This window comes from Catharus ustulatus, chromosome 13 (genome assembly GCF_009819885.2).
Source record: "Catharus ustulatus isolate bCatUst1 chromosome 13, bCatUst1.pri.v2, whole genome shotgun sequence".
Lineage (NCBI taxonomy): Eukaryota > Metazoa > Chordata > Aves > Passeriformes > Turdidae > Catharus > Catharus ustulatus.
Window position 1 is genome coordinate 12,481,247 of NC_046233.1, and position 19,031 is coordinate 12,500,277.

General features: G+C 62.8%; 1 protein-coding gene across 1 annotated transcript in view; it reads right to left on the reverse strand.

Annotated features, from left to right (window-relative positions):
* Nucleotides 1-18,214, reverse strand: part of COL7A1 (collagen type VII alpha 1 chain) — a 30,927-nt gene extending 12,713 nt beyond the window's left edge. The window contains exons 1-69 of the mRNA XM_033071894.2: nt 17,867-18,214; nt 15,914-16,004; nt 15,617-15,797; nt 15,381-15,540; nt 15,195-15,288; nt 14,953-15,111; nt 14,587-14,750; nt 14,360-14,489; nt 14,142-14,264; nt 13,456-13,605; nt 12,636-12,755; nt 12,368-12,514; nt 12,085-12,201; nt 11,861-12,010; nt 11,527-11,655; nt 11,294-11,440; nt 11,004-11,129; nt 10,791-10,934; nt 10,584-10,709; nt 10,364-10,510; nt 10,155-10,283; nt 9,938-10,084; nt 9,667-9,786; nt 9,436-9,582; nt 9,222-9,358; nt 9,012-9,138; nt 8,790-8,933; nt 8,561-8,718; nt 8,418-8,459; nt 8,244-8,270; nt 8,084-8,128; nt 7,793-7,885; nt 7,398-7,469; nt 7,079-7,114; nt 6,943-6,996; nt 6,682-6,750; nt 6,489-6,602; nt 6,143-6,169; nt 5,945-5,998; nt 5,770-5,832; nt 5,588-5,647; nt 5,424-5,459; nt 5,243-5,287; nt 4,999-5,034; nt 4,847-4,891; nt 4,707-4,742; nt 4,600-4,626; nt 4,470-4,499; nt 4,240-4,311; nt 4,076-4,135; nt 3,933-3,968; nt 3,730-3,810; nt 3,573-3,608; nt 3,445-3,489; nt 3,275-3,346; nt 3,089-3,133; nt 2,967-2,993; nt 2,843-2,884; nt 2,156-2,236; nt 1,959-1,994; nt 1,825-1,860; nt 1,665-1,745; nt 1,441-1,476; nt 1,143-1,214; nt 898-942; nt 679-714; nt 487-522; nt 275-379; nt 95-130 (exon numbers count right to left, since the gene is read on the reverse strand). Of these exons, the coding sequence (XP_032927785.1) occupies nt 95-130; nt 275-379; nt 487-522; nt 679-714; nt 898-942; nt 1,143-1,214; nt 1,441-1,476; nt 1,665-1,745; nt 1,825-1,860; nt 1,959-1,994; nt 2,156-2,236; nt 2,843-2,884; nt 2,967-2,993; nt 3,089-3,133; nt 3,275-3,346; nt 3,445-3,489; nt 3,573-3,608; nt 3,730-3,810; nt 3,933-3,968; nt 4,076-4,135; nt 4,240-4,311; nt 4,470-4,499; nt 4,600-4,626; nt 4,707-4,742; nt 4,847-4,891; nt 4,999-5,034; nt 5,243-5,287; nt 5,424-5,459; nt 5,588-5,647; nt 5,770-5,832; nt 5,945-5,998; nt 6,143-6,169; nt 6,489-6,602; nt 6,682-6,750; nt 6,943-6,996; nt 7,079-7,114; nt 7,398-7,469; nt 7,793-7,885; nt 8,084-8,128; nt 8,244-8,270; nt 8,418-8,459; nt 8,561-8,718; nt 8,790-8,933; nt 9,012-9,138; nt 9,222-9,358; nt 9,436-9,582; nt 9,667-9,786; nt 9,938-10,084; nt 10,155-10,283; nt 10,364-10,510; nt 10,584-10,709; nt 10,791-10,934; nt 11,004-11,129; nt 11,294-11,440; nt 11,527-11,655; nt 11,861-12,010; nt 12,085-12,201; nt 12,368-12,514; nt 12,636-12,755; nt 13,456-13,605; nt 14,142-14,264; nt 14,360-14,489; nt 14,587-14,750; nt 14,953-15,111; nt 15,195-15,288; nt 15,381-15,540; nt 15,617-15,797; nt 15,914-15,995 (5,832 nt within the window). The 5' untranslated portion in view covers nt 15,996-16,004; nt 17,867-18,214. The remainder of the gene's footprint in view (nt 1-94; nt 131-274; nt 380-486; nt 523-678; nt 715-897; nt 943-1,142; nt 1,215-1,440; nt 1,477-1,664; nt 1,746-1,824; nt 1,861-1,958; nt 1,995-2,155; nt 2,237-2,842; nt 2,885-2,966; nt 2,994-3,088; nt 3,134-3,274; nt 3,347-3,444; nt 3,490-3,572; nt 3,609-3,729; nt 3,811-3,932; nt 3,969-4,075; nt 4,136-4,239; nt 4,312-4,469; nt 4,500-4,599; nt 4,627-4,706; nt 4,743-4,846; nt 4,892-4,998; nt 5,035-5,242; nt 5,288-5,423; nt 5,460-5,587; nt 5,648-5,769; nt 5,833-5,944; nt 5,999-6,142; nt 6,170-6,488; nt 6,603-6,681; nt 6,751-6,942; nt 6,997-7,078; nt 7,115-7,397; nt 7,470-7,792; nt 7,886-8,083; nt 8,129-8,243; nt 8,271-8,417; nt 8,460-8,560; nt 8,719-8,789; nt 8,934-9,011; nt 9,139-9,221; nt 9,359-9,435; nt 9,583-9,666; nt 9,787-9,937; nt 10,085-10,154; nt 10,284-10,363; nt 10,511-10,583; nt 10,710-10,790; nt 10,935-11,003; nt 11,130-11,293; nt 11,441-11,526; nt 11,656-11,860; nt 12,011-12,084; nt 12,202-12,367; nt 12,515-12,635; nt 12,756-13,455; nt 13,606-14,141; nt 14,265-14,359; nt 14,490-14,586; nt 14,751-14,952; nt 15,112-15,194; nt 15,289-15,380; nt 15,541-15,616; nt 15,798-15,913; nt 16,005-17,866) is intronic.
* Nucleotides 18,215-19,031: the final 817 nt, after the last annotated feature.

A 19,031-nucleotide genomic window follows, 5' to 3' on the forward strand; every position in this document is an offset into this window, starting at 1 on the left:
GTGGGAGTGGGGACTCCTACAAGGGACTTATTCCCTCTGGCATGTGGTCCCCCCAGACCTTTGCCTTGGGGGCTGGGGGCAGGAGCACACTTACCTTTGGTCCAGCCACCCCACGGAGGCCTGGGGAGCCCTAGAAGACATGGAGGTGACACAATAGCTCCTGGTGCCCACGGACACAGGGCAGTGCCCATGGGTGGGGGTCCTGCCTGCCTCAGAGCAGTCTGGATTCCAGGACCTGCAGCTGAGTGGCACCATGGGATCAAGAACTACACACCTGGCCTGGGGGGCCAACCTGGCCTGGGACACCGGGAAGGCCAGGGGGGCCGAGGGGGCCTGGCACACCTCTGTCCCCTTGCTCGCCCTTGGCACCGCTGCGGCCCTGCCGAGAGAGCAGTGTCACCCCCAGGGTCTGGGAGCCAGGTCTGTGCCTGATGGGGGATGTACCCAGCAGCCCCCATCACACACTCCTCTTTGGGCAGCACTCACCTCTCTCCCAGGTAGTCCTGCATCACCTTTGTCTCCCTAACCAGGAGAGAAGGGAGTTGGAGGGATGCTGCCCCATCCACATGCCCCCAAATGCTGCTCCTGGTCCGGGGAGGGTGGAGCCACCAGGCTTGTGGGAATCACATGGGGACCGTGCAGGGACCACCCAGGACCACCCGTGGATCATCTCCTTACCTTTCTCCCATCCTCTCCTGGTGTCCCATCTTCTCCCTGGGAACAAAGGCTGCCTGTCAGTGCCCCACTCAACCATCTCAACATGAGTACAAACCAAAGGCTGGCTCAGATTATGGGGGTTCTTTGCCACATCCTCCCCTTGCCTTATGTTGTACTGGGATTGCTATCCCTCAGCATCCTGGGAGAGCCCCAAAGTCAGCCCCTGTTTCCCCTACTCACATTCTTGCCATTCAGGCCAGGTTTGCCATCCTCACCGGGTTTGCCCTGGGAGTAAAAAAAAGGCAGTGAGCCCCCAGGCTATCCACAGCCAGGGGCACCAGCAGCCAGGGGTGCCTGGACCTCACTGGAGCCTCAAGGTGCATGGAAGGGAGCTGGGCACAAGGTAAGTCCTGTGGATGGATCCAGCTGGGATCCACAGAGGGCAAGGGACAGGATGTGTCCCTAGGGTGCAGGGTGGTACTTACAGGCAGGCCGGGTGGTCCCAGGGGACCCACAGGACCAGGTGGTCCCTGCTCCCCACGCAGCCCAGGCAGCCCCTGTAGGGAAAGGAGATGGTGGAGCACAAGGCAGCAGGGCACCCATCTGCCACAGCCAGCCCTGGGAGCTGGCAGTGTGACTGGCAGTGGCACTGTGCTGTGGACAGGGGAGGGTCTTGTTGCACTGCTCAGGACCAAGAAGCATGGGACAGGGCACTGGTCCCTTACAGGTCTGATGGCTCCAGTAGGAACACAACCTAAACCCGCCCTCTCCAGAGGTACTTACATCTCTGCCAGGATCTCCCTGCTTTCCCGGGTCCCCCTGCAGACAAGGAGGAGGTGAGGACAGGGACATTCCCATCCTGCCAAAGGCCCTTGTCCAGAGCATCCCCAGCCTGGAGCAGAGGGTGTCCAGGGGACAGCTCGTCCCACCCCATCACCCCTCTATCCCACAGCTCCCACCCGTGACAGCCAGGCACAGACATTCCCCCAATCCTGGACCACACTCACCCGCAGCCCAGCAGGCCCTGGGGGCCCAGGTTTGCCTTCCAGCCCGTTGCGGCCATCCAGCCCTGGTGGGCCACGGTCCCCCTGTAAGAAAGCACGACAGCTGGAGCTTTAGAGTGGGATGAGAGTGCTGTGGGGCAATCCTCAGCCCCAGTCCTCTCACCTTCTCTCCTGGCAGGCCTCGGTCCCCAGGGTCACCCTATGGGACAGAAGAGAAGTAAGCATTGTCTCCCATTAACAGGAGCTGCACAGGGCATGGGTCCCCCATTCAGACCCCATGGGAAAGGGGACACTTACCCGTGTGCCAGGGGGGCCACGGGGGCCCTCCACACCCTGCAACAAAGAGACAAGCTCAGCAATGGAGAATGGGGGGAAAGGAGGGGATCCTGGGTGCTCAGCAGGCTGTCCCTGCACACCAGGACCCCTGGCTCTCCTGTAGAACATCACCCATCCTATTGTCCCTGTGCCTCCCACACCAGGCACCCAGCACCTACCCTCTCTCCAGGCACTCCAGGGGGGCCAGCATCACCCCGGGCACCACTCACGCCATCCTTGCCCGGGTCCCCAGGCTCCCCCTGCCAGGGAAGGGCACAGTGTCAGAGGGTACTGTGCTGTACCAAGAGTACACAGTGCTGGTGCTGTGTGGTTTAGGGGTGGGAGGAGAGGAATGGTCTCAAAATGAGGCACAGGCTGAAAAAGAGGTGGCTGGGCTCAATGCAGCTCCCAGTGGGGGAGTGGGGGCCACAGCGTGGTTGCAGAAGAAAAGAACTGAGCAGCACTGCTGAGCCAGGAGCCAGCTCTGCCACAGCTAGGGACCATAATGCCACCCAGCCCAGAGTGCCTGTGGCCAAAACTGTCCTGAGCCTAAGCTGGGTTGTAAAAGCAGAACACCCAAAGTGTTGGGTGCTGCCACAGGACCCCTGTGGGGCTGGGGAGCCAGGAGCACAGCATTTCCTTTGGAAACCTCAGCCCTACAGGGCCTCCTCCCATCACAGGGCATGAGTGTCAGCCCATGTGCCCCCGAGTTCCTGTGCCTCTCAGTGTGGTGCACATCAGCTGCCCGTGGCAGAGGCTGGTTTGGGCAGGGAAGGCATGATGAACAATGATCCCAGTGGCCAGGCAAAGCCCAGAGGACAGCAGAGGGTATCCCACCACCACCATCCCAAGCACTCATTCATTACCTTCTCACCCTTTCCCCCCACTCCTCCAAGCCCAGCTTCAACCTGTGGGGCAGAGAGGAGCTGTTGGAGCACATGGGGCTGGACACCAGCCCACGGGCAAGGAGAAGAGGGAGGCAGAACTTACAGTTCGTCCTGGGGGTCCAGGAAGCCCCTGAAAGAAGGGCAAGAGAAGCAGATAAGGGACAGCCCTGGGGAAGGCACAGCTGGCTCCAGCGGGGGGCCACACATGGCCCTGCCATCACTCACCGGGTCCCCACGGTCACCCTTGCTCCCTGGTGCTCCAGGGCTGCCCTGCAGGAAAGATGGATGGAATCAGAGGGGGAGGGAATGAGACACCTGTGGGGTGTGGGGTACTCTGGGGTAAGAGTGGGTGTAGGGCAATGAGTGTGAGGGGTGTCTATGGAGCAGTGGTACATACAAAGAGGTACTCACACTCCTGCCTTCAGGTCCTGGGTCCCCCAAGTCGCCCTTCTCCCCAGGGGGACCACGGTAGCCAGGAAGGCCCTGAGTGGAGGGCAAAAGGAAGATGTGCACCAGCAGGAGCCACCCCGAGGCCATGGGTCTCTCTCCTGCCCCAGGGTGCCCAGCAGCCCTGCACTTACCCGGGGACCCCTGTCTCCAGGTTTGCCAGGCAGACCTGCTTCTCCCTGTGGGGAAAGAGGGGGTGAGTGTGGGGCAGTAGGAGCAGGGCAGTGGAAGGGGGGCTGTGGTCCTGGGGACCCTCACTTACCGGGGTGCCCTCGTCACCTTTCTCTCCTCGCTCTCCCTGTGGCACAGATCAGTGGGCACCAGGAGAGAAAAGAACAAGTCACCAGCATCCCCCTGCTGCTTGCCAGCCTCCCTTTCCTTAGGGCCACAGTGCCCCATGGCTCCTTGTCCCACACTACCTCCTTGCCTCGCAGCCCGATCTGCCCAGGGCTGCCTGTTCGGCCCGGCTCCCCCTTCTCCCCTGGCTCTCCTGGGTCACCCTAGGAAAGGGAAGGGGCAACAGTCAGGGCAGAGTCTGGGCAGCAGGGGAGAGAAGGGGAACAGCCTGCAGGAGCAGACAGACAGATGGATGGACAGATGAATGGAAGGGCAGTGCCATTACCTTTGGGCCACTCCTGCCTGTGAGGCCAACGATACCCTGGTTGTTGGAGAGGGAGAGCGTGTGTCACTGGGAACCTCGGTGACCCCTCCACAGGAAGGGACCAGGTCCATGAGCTGGTGCCCCCAGGGTGCCCCCAGACTCACCCGATCGCCCTGCTCGCCTTTGGGGCCAGGGGGCCCTGGGATGCTCAGGCCTGGGGGACCCTAGACATGCAAGGACACAGTATGGAGCAACAGCACAGGCACCATGAGTCTGGGGAGGGCTGTGCCATGTGCCCTGTGCTTCCTACCCTCAGAGCAGTACTCACACGGGCACCTTTATCTCCTGTGTCACCCTTGGGGCCAGGAGGTCCTTCTGGTCCTGGGAAACCTCTGTCACCCTGGAGCAGACAAAATCAGCACACCAAACCACCCATTTTCCCCTCCACTACAGCTGTGGACAACCAGGCCTGGGACCAGGATGAGCCCAACTGTGCAATCCCCCTCTCCAGCCCACAGCCATGCCCAGAGGGTGAGGGCACAGCTGGGCCAGGGTTACCTTCTCTCCAACACCAGCCACGCCGGGAGCCTGGAGGGGAAGCAGAGGAGACCATGCTGGGCACTGCCCACGGCTCCCTGTCCTGGGGCTGGGGCAGGCAGAGGTGGGCCCGCTGGGCAGCATCACTTACTGGCTTGCCAGGTGGTCCTGGATCGCCCTGCAGAGAGACAGGTGTCACTGCCAGCCCCTTCCCCAACAGACCCCTGCCACCCCACTGGGACCCCACTTTGCCCTCACCTTCTCCCCCCGAGGGCCAGTCGGTCCTGGAGCTCCCTAAGGCAAGATTAGAGACCTCAGGGGGCTGGCAGTGCCTGGGAACATGCACCAGGGCATGGCAGCTCCTGCTCCACAGCACCACACCCGATAGCCTGACTCACCTCTCTGCCTGATGGCCCTGGGTGCCCTGGGGCTCCCGGCTCACCCTGCAGGAGAAGAGGAAGGGGAAGGTGTGTGGGTTTCCTGCCAGGATGGTTGATCCAGGGCAGAGTAGGCATCACTGCACCGTGCACAGCTGCCCCAGCACACTTACCTTCTCACCCTCTGGGCCCGGCACACCACGGTCTCCCTGCAGAGCAAAGCAAGGAGGGTTTTAGGGAGCCTTCCTCCCTCTACATCACACTGCCCCCATGCATACACTACCCCAGAGCTCTTCATCATTCAGTCCTGAGTCCCATCCAAGACCACTGGGTTGTGACAGCAATCCCCAGGCACAGCCACCAAGTCTCAGTGACACCAGGACTGGCCAATGCTGGCCTGCTTTGGCACCATCTCACCTTCTCGCCTGTCTCTCCCAGCTCGCCCGGTGCCCCACGGTCTCCCTGGTACAGAAAAAGCACAGGGTCAGGGGCAGCAGGACCTTTGGGGGACATCCTGGGTCCTGGCACAGAACCCAGAACCCTTTTCTCCCTGCCAAAGGCATGGTAAGAGTGTCTCCTTGGTCCTTGCACCACTCACCTTCCTGCCCTGTTCCCCCGGTGGCCCCCGAGGACCCTGCAAAGGAGAACAGAGACATTGTCACCTTTGGTGTGACAAGGCAAATGCCCAGGCTGTCCAAAGCAGGAGCCCTCGAGTGTGCACTGCCAGTTCCTGCCTGCCTTACCTTCTCTCAGGACACTCACCCTGTCTCCTGGATCCCCGGGACGGCCAGGTGACCCTGGGAAACCTTCTATGCCATCACCCTAGGGATTTGGAAAGGCAATAGCCACGCTCATGACATGGGGATGCCCATTAGATGGGAATCCCCACTGGAGAGGGGTGGGAGGTCCAGCCCCAGTGGGTGGGATCCCTGCCACCTTCTTACCTTCTCTCCCTTCAGACCAGGGGGGCCAGCAGGTCCCCGAGGCCCGGGGTCCCCAGGCAGGCCCTGCAAGAGAGAAAATCTCAGCCCCTGGGGATGCAACTCAGCCCTGGGCACACATAGCCACTGCAGCCCTGATGCCCTCTGCCAGCCCTGTTGGTGTAGGGGCTCGACTCACTGGGGGTCCAGGATCCCCTCGAGGTGCTGCCCCATCTACGAATCCAGGGGGGCCCTGCAGAGAGAAGGGTCAGCTCCTGTGTGGTTGCCCTGAGGGCTCAGCCCTCCCCAGCACCCTGAGGGTCTGCAGTGCCCTTGGACACTCAAGGGACCTCCACCCAGTGGGGCAGAGGAGTCAGGGAAATGCACAGCCACTCACCCTTTCCCCTCGGTCACCCTTTTCTCCCTGCAAGGGCAAAAAAAAGCAAATAAGGGCAGTTCTGGGCTGTTCCCATGCCCTCCTTGAATAGAAGAGGAACATGCTGGGCAGAGCCCATCATCAGTGGCATTAGGGCATGTGCATGCCATGTGCCTCTCCCCACACTGCCCAGTGCCAGCAGCAGTTCAGGCACATGCATATGTGTGCAGGCACAGCTGTTGGAGGGCACAGCTTGTGAGCAGGGCAGGAGGAGCCCACGGGGAGCAGCTCCACATAGCTGGCTGCTCCCCCATCCACCTGCCCACACATCCCCCAGCCATCCCCATGCAGCATTAGGGGTAAGTACCTTTACAAACTCTCCAGGAGGTCCAGGTAGCCCCATGGGTCCGAGTGGACCAGGGGGGCCTGGATCACCAAGGGGTCCTCGTGGGCCAGGGATCCCAGGTGAGCCAGGGCTGCCCTGGGGAAGAGAGGTGTTCCATCAGCTGAGGCTGGGGGTGCTGCCAGAGACCCCTTCACATCCCTATTCCCACACCTACCGGCACACCTGGCTCCCCTTTCTGGCCTGGTAGCCCCTGTTCTCCATCTGTGAACACCCTGGGCTCTCCCTGCACGAAGAGGGGGAGGAAAAATCAGTGACTGCATGTGGCCTGCTGCGGTCACAGTGCCACATGGCCAGAGTCTGGCAGGGAGATAGGGAGACCCTGTGGCCAGGAGATGTCACAGACCAAGATGTGGCCACCAGGGTCCCCAGTGCTCCCCAGGGATCCCTGTGGGGCAGCTCCCTGTCCATCACCTACCGGTTCACCTTTCTGCCCCTTTGGGCCACTCTGTCCCGTGGGCCCCCGTGTCCCCTGGGAAGGAAGGATGAGAATGAGAGATGAGAAGGGGGTGTTGGGTGTGAGAAGGGTTGGGGAGCACTGGGGCCATACTCACAGGATCCCCTCGAGGACCAGGGATGCCCTGGATGCCCTAAAAAACAACAATTCAGGAGGTGAACATGTCCCTGCCAGCCAGGGGAGTGAGGATGGGATGACATGGAATGGGGTGGCATGGCATGGCATGGCATGGCATCTCCAGCCAAAGCAAGGTTAGACAGTACACTTTGCTTGGGATACACACACAAGAGGCAGCAGTGATCCTGCCAGCTGCTGAGACTTCCCCAGCACAGGGAGCAGGGAAGCAGAGGCTGGCTCAGGGACCAGGCAGGGCTGTGGGATGTGCAGCAGCAAAGCCAAGGGACAGCCTTACTCACTGGCTGCCCAGGTAATCCAGGATTCCCAGGGCGTCCAGGGCTTCCTGGTGTCCCATCAGCTCCAGGAAATCCCTGCAGGACAGAGGAGCATCATGCCAGCATGTGGTGTACCCCAGTACTACACGACCCCTTCAGTGCCCCAGGCAGCGCTGGTCCCAGCTCAGGGAGCTCAGGGCAGCCCCAAGGCAGAGCTGGGTTCCAGGGTGCCTTTCCCCCATGTGCTGAGCTGGGGTGTGAGGGTGCAGTGCAGGGCTGGACTGGGATTCTTCAACGGGATTTTCCCTCTAGCGTAGGTGTGAAGACCAAAGGGACAAGGGGCCTGAGAGGCCCCATGGAGGCAGGTCACTGTGTCCAGGGATCCTGGGGTGCCTGGGTGAGGGGCCAGAGGTACTCACCCTGTCCCCCTTCTTGCCCAGACCCTCAGCACTCTCTCCTGGTGGACCCTGTGGCCCTGGTGGTCCTGGAGGGCCAGGAAGCCCATGGCGACCCTGGAGACACAGTGGAGAGGACAGGCTGGGTGGCAGGTGGGGTCAAGAGGTGTTGCCTGTGTACCCCTGTAGCAAGGGCTGGACATGTCCTTGCCCCACACCCACCCGCTGGCAGGACAAAGGGAAAGGGAACATGAGGACACGGGAACCATGACACTGCCCTCTCCAGGGAGCTGCCCCCCTCCATCAGGTTATTACCGGCTGACCAGGGGGACCTTGTGGTCCCATACGTCCTTGCAGTCCCTGCAGAGACAAAGCCAGTAGTGAGCATCCCCTGTGAGCTGGTGTTAGTATGGTTTGGGAGATGCAAACCTCCCAGAGCCACCAGCTGGTGGCGGGGTGTCACCAAAGCACTCACAGCCTCACCGCGGTCTCCCTTCTCACCCTGCAAGGGGACAGAGGGAAGGGGTTAGGGGCTGGCACTCTTGTAGTCAACTCCCCACTAGGCTTCTGCCATCAGCAGCTAGGGGTCCCTGACCCATGCTGAGCACCTGTGGCACAGGACAGCATGGCACAACTTCGAGAAGCTCACCTTGGGGCACGGCACAGTGCAGGGCTTTGGCTTCGGCACTGGCTGGCAAGAAAAGACAAGCCTGTGTGAACCCAGGGATAGGGTACCCCCAGCTTACATGGGGCTGCTCCCCCTCCACACCCCCAAGGTACTCTGGCCCTTACCTTGGTGGAGATGATGGTGCAGAGGTCATCAGTAAGCTCTCCCTCCAGCTCTGCCAGGTCGCTGCCATGGTAGATGTACCGTGGGTCCTCACTGGTGACCATGCGCCGCAGCTGCTCCCGATCTGCCCCCTCCAAGCCCACTGCCAGCACCTGGACCCCTGAGCCAAGAGCACCCTCAGCACCCCACACAAGTCCCAGGACACCCTGATGAGACCCTATTCATCCTCACCCCCAGCCTTGACATCCCTGGCCACAGTGATGGCATCATCCCCAGAGGGGCTGTCAGCCAGAACCACCAGCACTGCTGGCACCCCGGGACGGCGCCCTGCGCCAGGACTCAGCAGGTAGGTCCTGGCAAAGGTGATGGCTGCGCCTAGAGAGGGAGAAGGAAGAAGGGACAGTCAGCAGGATCCTGGAAACCACTGCCCCAGCTCCTAGTGCCACCCCTCACCGATGGAGTTGCCGCTGGGCTCCTCATAGCGCATGGCACGGATCTGTTCCAGCACGGTGGGCAGGTCTCTGGAGCGGTTGAGGAGCAGCCAGGGCAGGCTGCGGTAGCTGTATGTGGCCAGGGCCACCTGCAAGGGTGCAGGGGAGCAGTGGACATCACAGCTCACCCACACCCCCCTCCCGTGCCCCCAGAGCTGTGGCAGCAGCCTACCTGTGTGCCCTCAGGGCCCAGGTGCCCCAGGGCAGACACGGTGTTGGAGAGGAGGGTGCGGACAGCGTCGGCACCAGAGGAGCTGTTGCGGGTGCCGTGTACTAGGAAAACCACATCCCCGAGGGCATCCCTGCAGACTGCAAGCCAGGAAGGGATGAAGCCACAGCCAGAGTGGAGACAAGCCCAGCCCACCCCTGCGGTGACCCCACAGTACCTGTGCGCTCACTGACGGACACCTCGGCACCCGGTGCGCTCCCCAGGAGTGGGCGGAGGGTGAAGGTGTAGCGCTGGCCCAGGCGCAGCCCTGAGACCTGCTGGGAGCTGGCAGTGCTGGGCAGCGTCTGCCCTCTCTCCCCACCAGCTGCCACCCAGGGGACAGTCAGAGGGATCAGCAAGCCCCTGCAGGGATGCTGCCTGCCGTCCTGGGGCCACCCACTCATCTTACCTGCGGGAGGATTCCAGGAGAGGACATAGCCAGAGGCACCAGGGACTGGGGTCCAGGTGAGAGTCACCGAATCTCTCTGCACCTCCGTTACCCGAAGGCTGGTGATGTGGCTTGGGGCAGCTGGGAAGGAAAGGGTGTCCCAGCTCCATGGGGGAGCCCCCAACCTGCTCCCTCCCCAGCCCAATGCTGGGACAGTCCAGCCCCTGGGTGCCCTGGGCTCAAGCCAAGTGTCAGTGGGCTTATGCTGCCTTGGCCCCAGGCAGTCCCTTACCGGTGATGGCAGTGATGGTGGCTGGCTCACTCTCTCGGCTGCCAGCCAGGCTGGTGATGCTGATCTGGTAGCGCCGGCCCGGTTCCAGTCCCGACAGAACGTAAGAGCTGGAGGTGGCTGGGAGCTGCTGGCTATGCTGGGACCCCCCTGGCAGGGGCAGAGCGGAGTGAGGGTGGGGGCTGGCAGGGATGCAGGGGTGTCAGCCAGCCATGCTTACCTTCAGCCAGGCGCCAGAACAGACGGTACCCGGTGCTGCCAGGCACTGGCAGCCAGGTCAGGCGCAGGCGGTGCTCGGAGGCCTCGGTCACCTGGAAGCCGCTGACGGAGCGTAGGGGTACTGCTTCCGCTGTGGAGCAGGGGGACAGGCATTAGGGGCAAGAGTGCCCAGTGCCACCCTGGGGTGATGCCCTCTGCCCCAGCACTCACGGGTGGTGACGACAACGGAGACAGGGTTGCCTTCCCGGTTGCCAATGAGTGCTGTCACCTTCACAGTGTAGGAGACGCCTCCCTCCAGGTTGGGGATATCAAAGGAGTTGATGTGGCCAGGAACTCGCCGGCTATTCTCCAAACCCCCTGCCAAGGACTGTGGCGTCAGGCCCCCACCCTGCTGCCCTCACAGCCCGCCCCCATCCCAGTCCCACAGTACCGTCCCTGCGGCTCCACACCACACGGTAGGCAGTGGCTCCCGGCACACCGACCCAAGTGACACGGGCAACATTGCTCCTGGATGCCTGCACCTCCAGCTGGGTCACCTTCCCCACCTGCTCCGGCACTGTGACACCAAGAGGGCAACTGTCACCCAGGTTCACAGCAAATGGCACCAGACAGCCCTGTCAGGCAGGGGTTACCTCACCTATCCGTCCCGTGGCAGTGACAGGGCTGCCCTCACGGCCATCCACAATGGCTGAGACACTGACAGTGTAGACAATGTTGGCATGCAGCCCCTCGATGGTGAAGGCGGTGGGGTCAGCAGGGAGGAAGCGGGATTTCTTCTGACCTGAGAGATGGCTGGGGTAAGAAGGGCTCCAGCACTGCTGCCACAGCATCCCACAGTACACACACTCACCATCACTGCCTTGCCACGTCAGCAGGTAGCCCCCAGCACCTGGTAGCCCTCTCCAGGTGACCCGCAGCTGACTGGGACCGGCCTCCATCACCCGCAGCTCCGAAATGCTGCCCACCTCTGGATACTCTGCACCACCCCATAGCACCACAGTGTCACCTTGGGGAGTCCAAAGGGACCCCACAGCCAAGCTGCCACCTCAAAGGGTTGCAGGAGGATAGAAGACAGATGCATGCCAGAGTGGGAACATGCAGTACCAGAACTCCTGGCACCAAACCTTGATGAGGACTTACTGAGACGGATGGTGAGCGTGGCAGCATTGCCCTCCTGACTGCCTCTAAGCGCCGAAACACGCACCAGGTAGGCGATGCCCTCCCGGAGGTCACCAAGCTCCAGCCCCGTCTGGCTGCCTGGGATGCGCCTCGTCCTCTCCGTGCCATCTGCCAGGAGTAGGGCAGTGTGTTCACTCAGTGTCAGCTGCTCAGGATCCCCCAGGCACCACCCCTGCCCCCGCCCACAGACTCACCCTGGTTGTTGCGCACCACCACTTTGTACTCAGTGGCACCGGTGACACCGGTCCAGCTCAGCCGTACCCGCCTGCCCGATTCCTCAGCCACCCGCAGGTCTGACACAGCACCCAGGGGTGCCTCCGTGCCTGTGAGGGGAAATGTGAGGCACAGCTGGAGTGGCACAGCCTGGACAGCACGACCCCCATACTCATCCTGGGCTGTGACCAGAGAGCTGGGGGGGTCTCATGGCCAAGGCAGTCTTCAAGCTGAGCAATACCCAGTGGGACATCCCTCCATGCCAAAGGCTTGGAATGGTGGAGGACAGCTCAGGGGACCCACAGCAGCACTCACCTGTCTGAAAGGTGGTGACAGGGGTGGCCACCTCCCCACCATCGTAGAGTGTGTAGAGGGTGATGCGGTACTCGGTGCCTGGCTTCAGCCCGGTCAGCTGGTAAGTATTGGTGCTGCTGGGGAGAGACACCGTTCTGGGGGGCTCTGGTCCTGCAGGAAGGGAAGGATCACAGCCAGCTGCTGGCATGGAGGGCCCACAGGGGCAATAGGCACCTCGAGCCCACCTGTGGCTCTCTTCCACTCCAGACGGTAGCCACGAGCATCACGGGCACTGGTCCAGAGCACCTGGATGGATGTGGGGCCCAGGATGTTGGTCTGCAGCGTCTGGTCTGTACCTGCCTCTGCAAAAGGGACCCCATGGGCCAGGCTACCTTGTGCCACTCTGCTGCCAGCCATGCAGCCCATGTGTCTGGTCCCCACACATGGCAGGATAGGGGCTGTGAGGGCTGGTCCCTGCCTCCTTCCATGCACAGAAGCAGGATGGCATCACCTGTACCCAACACCTACCTGTCCTCTGCCGCACGGTGGCTGTGGGCCCCTCCAGCTGCCTGAAGAGTGGGGCCACCATCACCACATAGTCAGTGTTGGGCTGCAGCCCCACCAATGCGTGTGACGTCTGACCAGCATCCAGGTCCACCCTGTGCCTGTCCTGCCCTGTGGGAGCCAGTGCAGCAGTCTCTTGGGGAGTTCAGGCAGCAAGTGCCACCAGCTCCCGTCTGTCCTTCCTCACAGAGTCACCAGCAGAAGGGACACAAGCTCTGGGAGAGGAGCCTACCTGTGCGGGTTGCCCAGGAGAGCCGGTAGCCGGTAGCACCACTGACGGACTGCCAGGCCAGCAGCATACTCTGTGCTGACACGTTGTGGACAGTCAAGTGCTGCACGCCCACCAGGTGCCCTGTGGAAGTGAGGTGACTGTCCATCTCCCACAGGAGAACGGGGCAGGGTGCAGCAGGAACCACCTCCACCTGCAAATCATCATCTCCAGGAAGGCCCCTTGCCCCTGCTCGTGGATGCTAACTGCACTGAGGTCAGTGAGTGCAGCCCTCGCTCAGGTGGCTCCTTCAAAGCATCAAACTCATGCAAAATGGAGCTCAAATGTCTTCCTCTTAATGCTTTAAATACCTTCTATGGGTTAAGACTGCCTGGGGCAGCTGAAGGAATTGGTTTGCCAAAATCTGATGCTTGCAAAGGTATTGCCCTGGGGCCTCACCTCCACTCCTACCCAGAGATGCTTTCTAACAGCCTCTGCCCTGGTGGAAACCACATTTTCCTCCCAAAGAGCCCTGTACTCAAACCCTGCATTTTTTCAGTCAACATTTTTTACGTCATGGGAGGAAAGCTCTGGTGGAAACATTCCCAGAAGGCTGCAAAAGAAATTGGAGCCGCGCAGTGCTGCATCCTGTCCTGGGAGTAACTTTTAGGGCTCAGAATATCCCCTTGTAGCCATGCTCACCTGCATCCCTACCCCATCCCCACAGGCAGCAATGGGCCAGGCAGCCCCATCCCAGTGGGGCACAGTGACTGGAGGGGGGCATCCCTGTGCTGGGAACCCAATCCTAACCCCAGCTGGGCCCAGGGCTGGGCAGAGCACTCACGTGTCCGGGCGGTGAGGGTGGCAGGGACAGCGGGCTGCTGTGCATAGCGGGGCCGGAGCATCACCACGTACTCAGTGTCGGGCTGCAGGTTGCTGAGCGTGGCCGATTGTGTGCTGGCTGTCAGGCTCTTCTCCTCCCTTTGAGGTGCTCCTGGAGGGGTGCGGGGGGCACAGGGACATGGTACACACCAGGACCAGTAGGGAAGGGGTGTCTGTGGGCCTGCACCCTGCCCTGAGGATGGCAGTCAGTGCCAGGGGTGGGGAGCACCGGGAAGAGGCTGGGACGTGGGCCAGGGGCACCCCTTGGAGCGCCCGAGGCCAGGGTGGAGCTGCCAGGTGTGTGGCTCCAGCCCAGTCCCTGGCTAGGACGGGGGTCTGCTGCCTGCCCCCCGTGTGCAGCAGCCATAGGGGCACACGCCAGGCCCCCAGCCATTATGCACGCCCAAGCACACACCCTGAGCCTTGCATGAAGCCTCGGGGTGCAGGAATACACAGGCTGCCTCCACGCCTCCGCACACACACGCGCCCCACACCCAGCGCACGCGTGCCGGCTGCCGAGGAGAAAGAAGGTGGGTGGATACACACCCACAGCACTCTGGGCATGGATCCCTGCATCAACCCTCATCCACGCATCCCTCTGCCCATGGGCTGCACAAAGGCAGCACCTTGCAGAGACCATCTCCTCACCTGGCACAGCATAGCTGAGGGTGTAGCCCTGGGGAGGCTCAGGGCCAGGCCGCCAGGCCAGCCGCAGAAATGTTGGTCCAGTCTCCACCACACGAAAATCCAGCATGGAGCCAGCACGGCTTTCTGGAGGCACACGGAAGCAAAGATGAGTGCCCAGCCTCATGTGCTGTGGGCATCCAGTGCTGCACTCACCCATCCCTATGGACATGGACACTCACGGGTTCGTGCTCGGCCGGACACTGACTCGCCGATGCTGTTGGCGTACTGGGCAGTGACAGTGACCAGGTACTCTGTCCCCACACGCAGTCCCCGTAGCACAGTGCTTGTCTCCCGTGGCCCCACGCTCACCTGGGCAGGAACAATGTCACCCCCTCATCTTCCCCAAGTCACACAGGGAGGCACCAGGAACCCCCAGGTCTCTGAGCAGTCAGGTGGGGACACTCACCTCCTGCCTCTCTGCCATGATGGGCTGCCCTAGCCCTGTCAGTGGCACGTACTGCACCCGGTAGCCAGTGATGGGACCACTGGCTGCTCTCCAGCGGATGCGCAGGTGGTCAAGGCCCTCCTCTGGGATCTCCAGGTTGGAGGGGCCAGTGTGGCTTGGCCCATCTGTGGGGCAGCACAGGGGCTGTTGGCTCCACGGTGCATGAAGCAGAGGGGAGATCTTGCTGGGGCAGCACAGATGTGTGCCCAATGGGATGGGATAGCCAGGAGGTCATTTTGGGGGTGGGACAGATGCTAAGGGTGCACAGTCCGGCACCCAGCACTGTCAGCACCTGTGTCCCTCAGGGAGGAGGATGGGGGCCCATACCCAGCAGGCGCAGGGTGCCCCCAACACTCGTGCACACCCTGCGTGTCATCAGTGGCACCAGCGTATCCAGCAGCTTGAAATCACCAACGTAGAAGAAGAAGGCCTCAGTAGGCATTGAGGCCACACGGATCAGCTCCTTGTGGTCAGCATTCTTAATACCTGGGACAGCGGGAGATGATGGGTGAGGGAGGAGCCTGAACCAAGCAGAAGACTCTTTCACGTGGTGCAGAAGCTTCACTCACCCACGGCAAAAACCTTGATGCCCTGGCTCTTCAGCTTTGCTGCTGGCCCCTCAGCATCATCCTGGGACTTGCCATCCGTGATGAGAATGCAGATCTACGAGGCCAGGAAAAAACTGTGGGATCCAGAATGGGGCCAAGGACCTGACACTTCTCCCCACATTGCCAGGGCCATTGCTCTGTGGATACCTGTGGGACCCCGGGCCGGCGCTGCGTGGGGCTGAAGAAGTTGTCAGCAATGTAGCGGAAGCCAGCGCCTGTCCGTGTGTTGCCACTCTTGTAGCTCAGTTGCTGGATGGCTCTCCGGACACTTGCACCATCAGTGTGCTGGGAGAATGGGAACTCCACCCTGGGGAGTGCAGGGGGACACTGTCACTTCCCAGCCCTGCCACTCTGCACCCCACATGCCCCTCCCTTGGGCTCACCGTGGGTCATCACTGTACTGTGCCACGGCAAAGCGCACTGCCTTCTCACCCACCACCTGCACAAAGGGCGCCACCAGCTCGTCCATGAAGGTGCGGACAGCACGGAAGTTGTTCCTTCCGATGCTGGATGAGCCATCCACCAGGAAGGCGATGTCAGCCTGCAGCACATCCTCACACACTGCTGCGGAGCAGTGACCGCACTCAGGGCACAGACTGGCACTGTGGCACATCGGTGCTGAAGCCCTCTTACTGCCCCACCCACCGTGTGCACCTCTCTGCACAGTGCTCAGCACCCACCTTGGCTCCTCTTCTGTGCCATGGCAGCTGGGGGACCCAGGAGCGCCGGGAGCACAGCCAGGAGCAGGAGTTGGCTGCTCATCGTGGGAGCCTGCAGGATAGGATGCTGCCACCACGGTCTACACCAGCCCCAAGCGCTGGGGACGGCAGTCCGGGAGATTCCCAGCACCAGCCGTGCCGAACGCCTGGTAGCGTTGGGAGGGCAGGGTGCCAGAACCATCCCAGGCACCGCACGGCGCGGGGACAGCCCCGCTTCGGGCCGGGGCAGGCGGGCAGCAGCTGGCCCGTGAGCAGCCGGTGGGGCTGTCCACGGTGCGGGGGATCCAGGGAGCGCCTGGCCCGGCTACAGCCCGGCTTCTGCCTCCGCCACCCCTTCCCCAAGGCAGCGGCAGCGGCGCACCCCGGCCGCGCTGCACCTGGTGCCCCCGCCCGCAGGGGCTCCCCCCGCCCCAGGAAGGTGCTCTAGGGCAGCGGGGAGCCGGCGTGGGCAGCCCTGCCTGCCAGCGCCCTGCCCCGCTTCCACGGCGGCCGAGGGCACCTGGCCCGACACCCCCGCGATGGCTGCGCCGTGTCCCAGCCCAGGCACAGCCCGGCCCAGCCGGTGCGAGCCCCGCCACGGGAGGCTTGGCGAGCGCCCACCGGTGCCCGTGCGGAGGCTCCGTCCTGCCCCGCAGTGCCCCCCACCCGCGGCGGGCCCCCCGCCGCAGCTCCGCGCTCACCCACCGCCCCCGCGGGGCCGCTCCGTCCCGCACCGCTCCGCGCCGTGCCGTGCCGTGCCGAGCCGTGCCGAGCCGTGCCGGGCGCAGGCAGTGCCGGCGCGCACCGGCCCCCGCCGCTCCCGCCCCTTTATGGAGGGCGGCCCGGAGCACGGTCCGGGGGGAGCGGAGCGGCGCGGCCCCCGCCCAGCCCGGCCTCCCGAAGGGCTTTTCCCACCCGCTCCTCTGAGAGGGAAGGAAGGAAGGAAAGCAAGCTGCTCCTCAGGCTCTTCCCGCTCGAGTGCCACCCCGGGCTGCCCCGCGGCTGCACGACGCGCAGCGGCTCCGGGATGGGGATGGAGCAGGAGAGGGCTGGACACCCGAGAACGGTTGGCTGAATTTGCCACCGAGACCTCCTCTAGGGGCTGAGTGGGGTCCAGTAAGGCTCAAGGCAGTTTTCCCCCCAGCATCTTCCAGGAAGGTGAGCAGCTCTGGCACCTGCCAGCCAGGAGCTGGCTACTCACACTTCCACCCACATCCATCCATCCTCCATCCATCTCAGAGGAATGTGTCCTGGAGACCTGGGGCCTGGCCCCAGGCAGAGCTGGATGAAGATGCCACAGGGATTTGAGGTCCTGGCACCATCTGGGTTAAAGCCCTGGGAAGGACGCTGGTGCTAAGGGCCTGCTCCCCCTGCTCTCACGAGGCTGCAGGACAGCCAGGCCTCATCCAGGATTTTTCCTGCACACATGGCATCGTGTGGGGCCCTGGAACACATAGCTCTAGTACAGGGATTGTGCTGGAGTCAGCTGTGGGAACAACATCCTGCCCTGTTCAAAACGCCATCTCACAGAAGTCTTGTGGCTGAGACCTACCCCTACCCCCTCCAGAGCTGGAGAAACTTGCTGGAAAGCCACTGGTGATGTGGCTGCAGTTGCCAGGAGGAGATGAAAGGGAGAAGATGCCCAGCAAGGCAGGCAGTGACCTCGTGTTGCCCTGGTCTCACCTGTGACTGGTGAAACAGTCCCCCAAGGCTCCCACTCAGCCCAGGGTGCACCCTTGACCCTCAGGGTGCTCCTGACTTCCAGGGCACCTGTGGGACCATACTGCTCCTTGGGACACATCACACAGCACCTCATCCTCCCGCTGTGCTCACCTGGGGTTGACTCTGGCTGAAGGAACCTGCCATGCACCCCATGACACCTGTCCTCTTTCCCCGTTGTCAGCTGCATTCCCCTGTCCGCAGCACCCCACGTACCTGTGCCCTCCTGGCCCCTGGCCCAGGGGCTCCCCTCCAGCTCCTGGCAGGGCAATGGTCAGGTCCAGGGGCATCTTCTTGTGGGCAGCAAGAGGAGAAGCAGTGGGGATTTCCGGGGCCCAGGGCCACCTCACAGCTGGGGGCCCGGGGCAGGGCCACCGGCCACCGAGCAAGGATGCTCCAGGGTCGGCTGCAGGCAACTTTCCCAGGCACAAGCTGTTCCCAGGCAGGGGAGGAGCGGCGATGCCCTCGCTCTTCTTAAAGGCACAGCAAGCAGTGAATCCCCTCCTCTTCATTAGCCTTCCTCTCCTTAGACCCCAGCCCTGGCCTCCAAACCTGGTGGGCGGGTTCCGAAGTTCGCCGTGGCCGCAGGTTTCCCCCTGCCCGCCCCAGCCCTGTGGGTCCGGCCGTGAGTCCAGCATCCTCAGGTCAGGACCATCCCTAAACCCTCCTCCCGCCAGAGCCCGTTTAATGAAGACAGGGCGGCTGTCCCAATTAGACAAGGGGCTTCGTTAAACAGGGAGCGGAGGGGCCTGCCAAGGGCTCTGTGGCTGGCCCCGGGCCCGGAGCTGGTGGAGCAGCCCCACAGCGCGGTGCCGGCGACAGGGCACGGGCGGCTGGGGGTCACCCGGTGAACGGGGGCAGCGCCGGGGCGAGCATCGCCCAGCGGGCTCCGCACACAGCGACGTTTCACAGCCATGCCGGGAGCTCTGCCCGCCACCTCGGCCCCAGGACTGGGGTAGGCATGGGTTGGGTGGTCCCCAAACCCCAGTCGCACGTGGAGAGCCCGGCAGCATCTTGACCATCTTGCCAGCAGCATTTCCCTTACATGTGCACTGGAGTGGGGCACGCAGCGGTGCTGCGTCCCCAAAACCAGAGTGTCTCCGCCTCCGCGGTGTTTCCCAGCTTCCCTCCACATACCAGGACCAGGGAAGGAATCTGCGGCCCCCGGCGCGGGACGGTCCTGCCTGTGCAGATGGAGAGCTCCAGGTGTGAGTGACTCACGGGCACCCCCGCGCCGCTGCACGCCAGTCCCTCCGGGAACATCCCGAAAGGCTGTAAACCCTTCTCAAAGCCTGGAAAGCTGGCAGCTCAGCCACTAGCCATTCCCACAGCCCAGACTTGGGGTTCCCCATTTCCCACCTGGCCCAGAGCCTGCTGATTC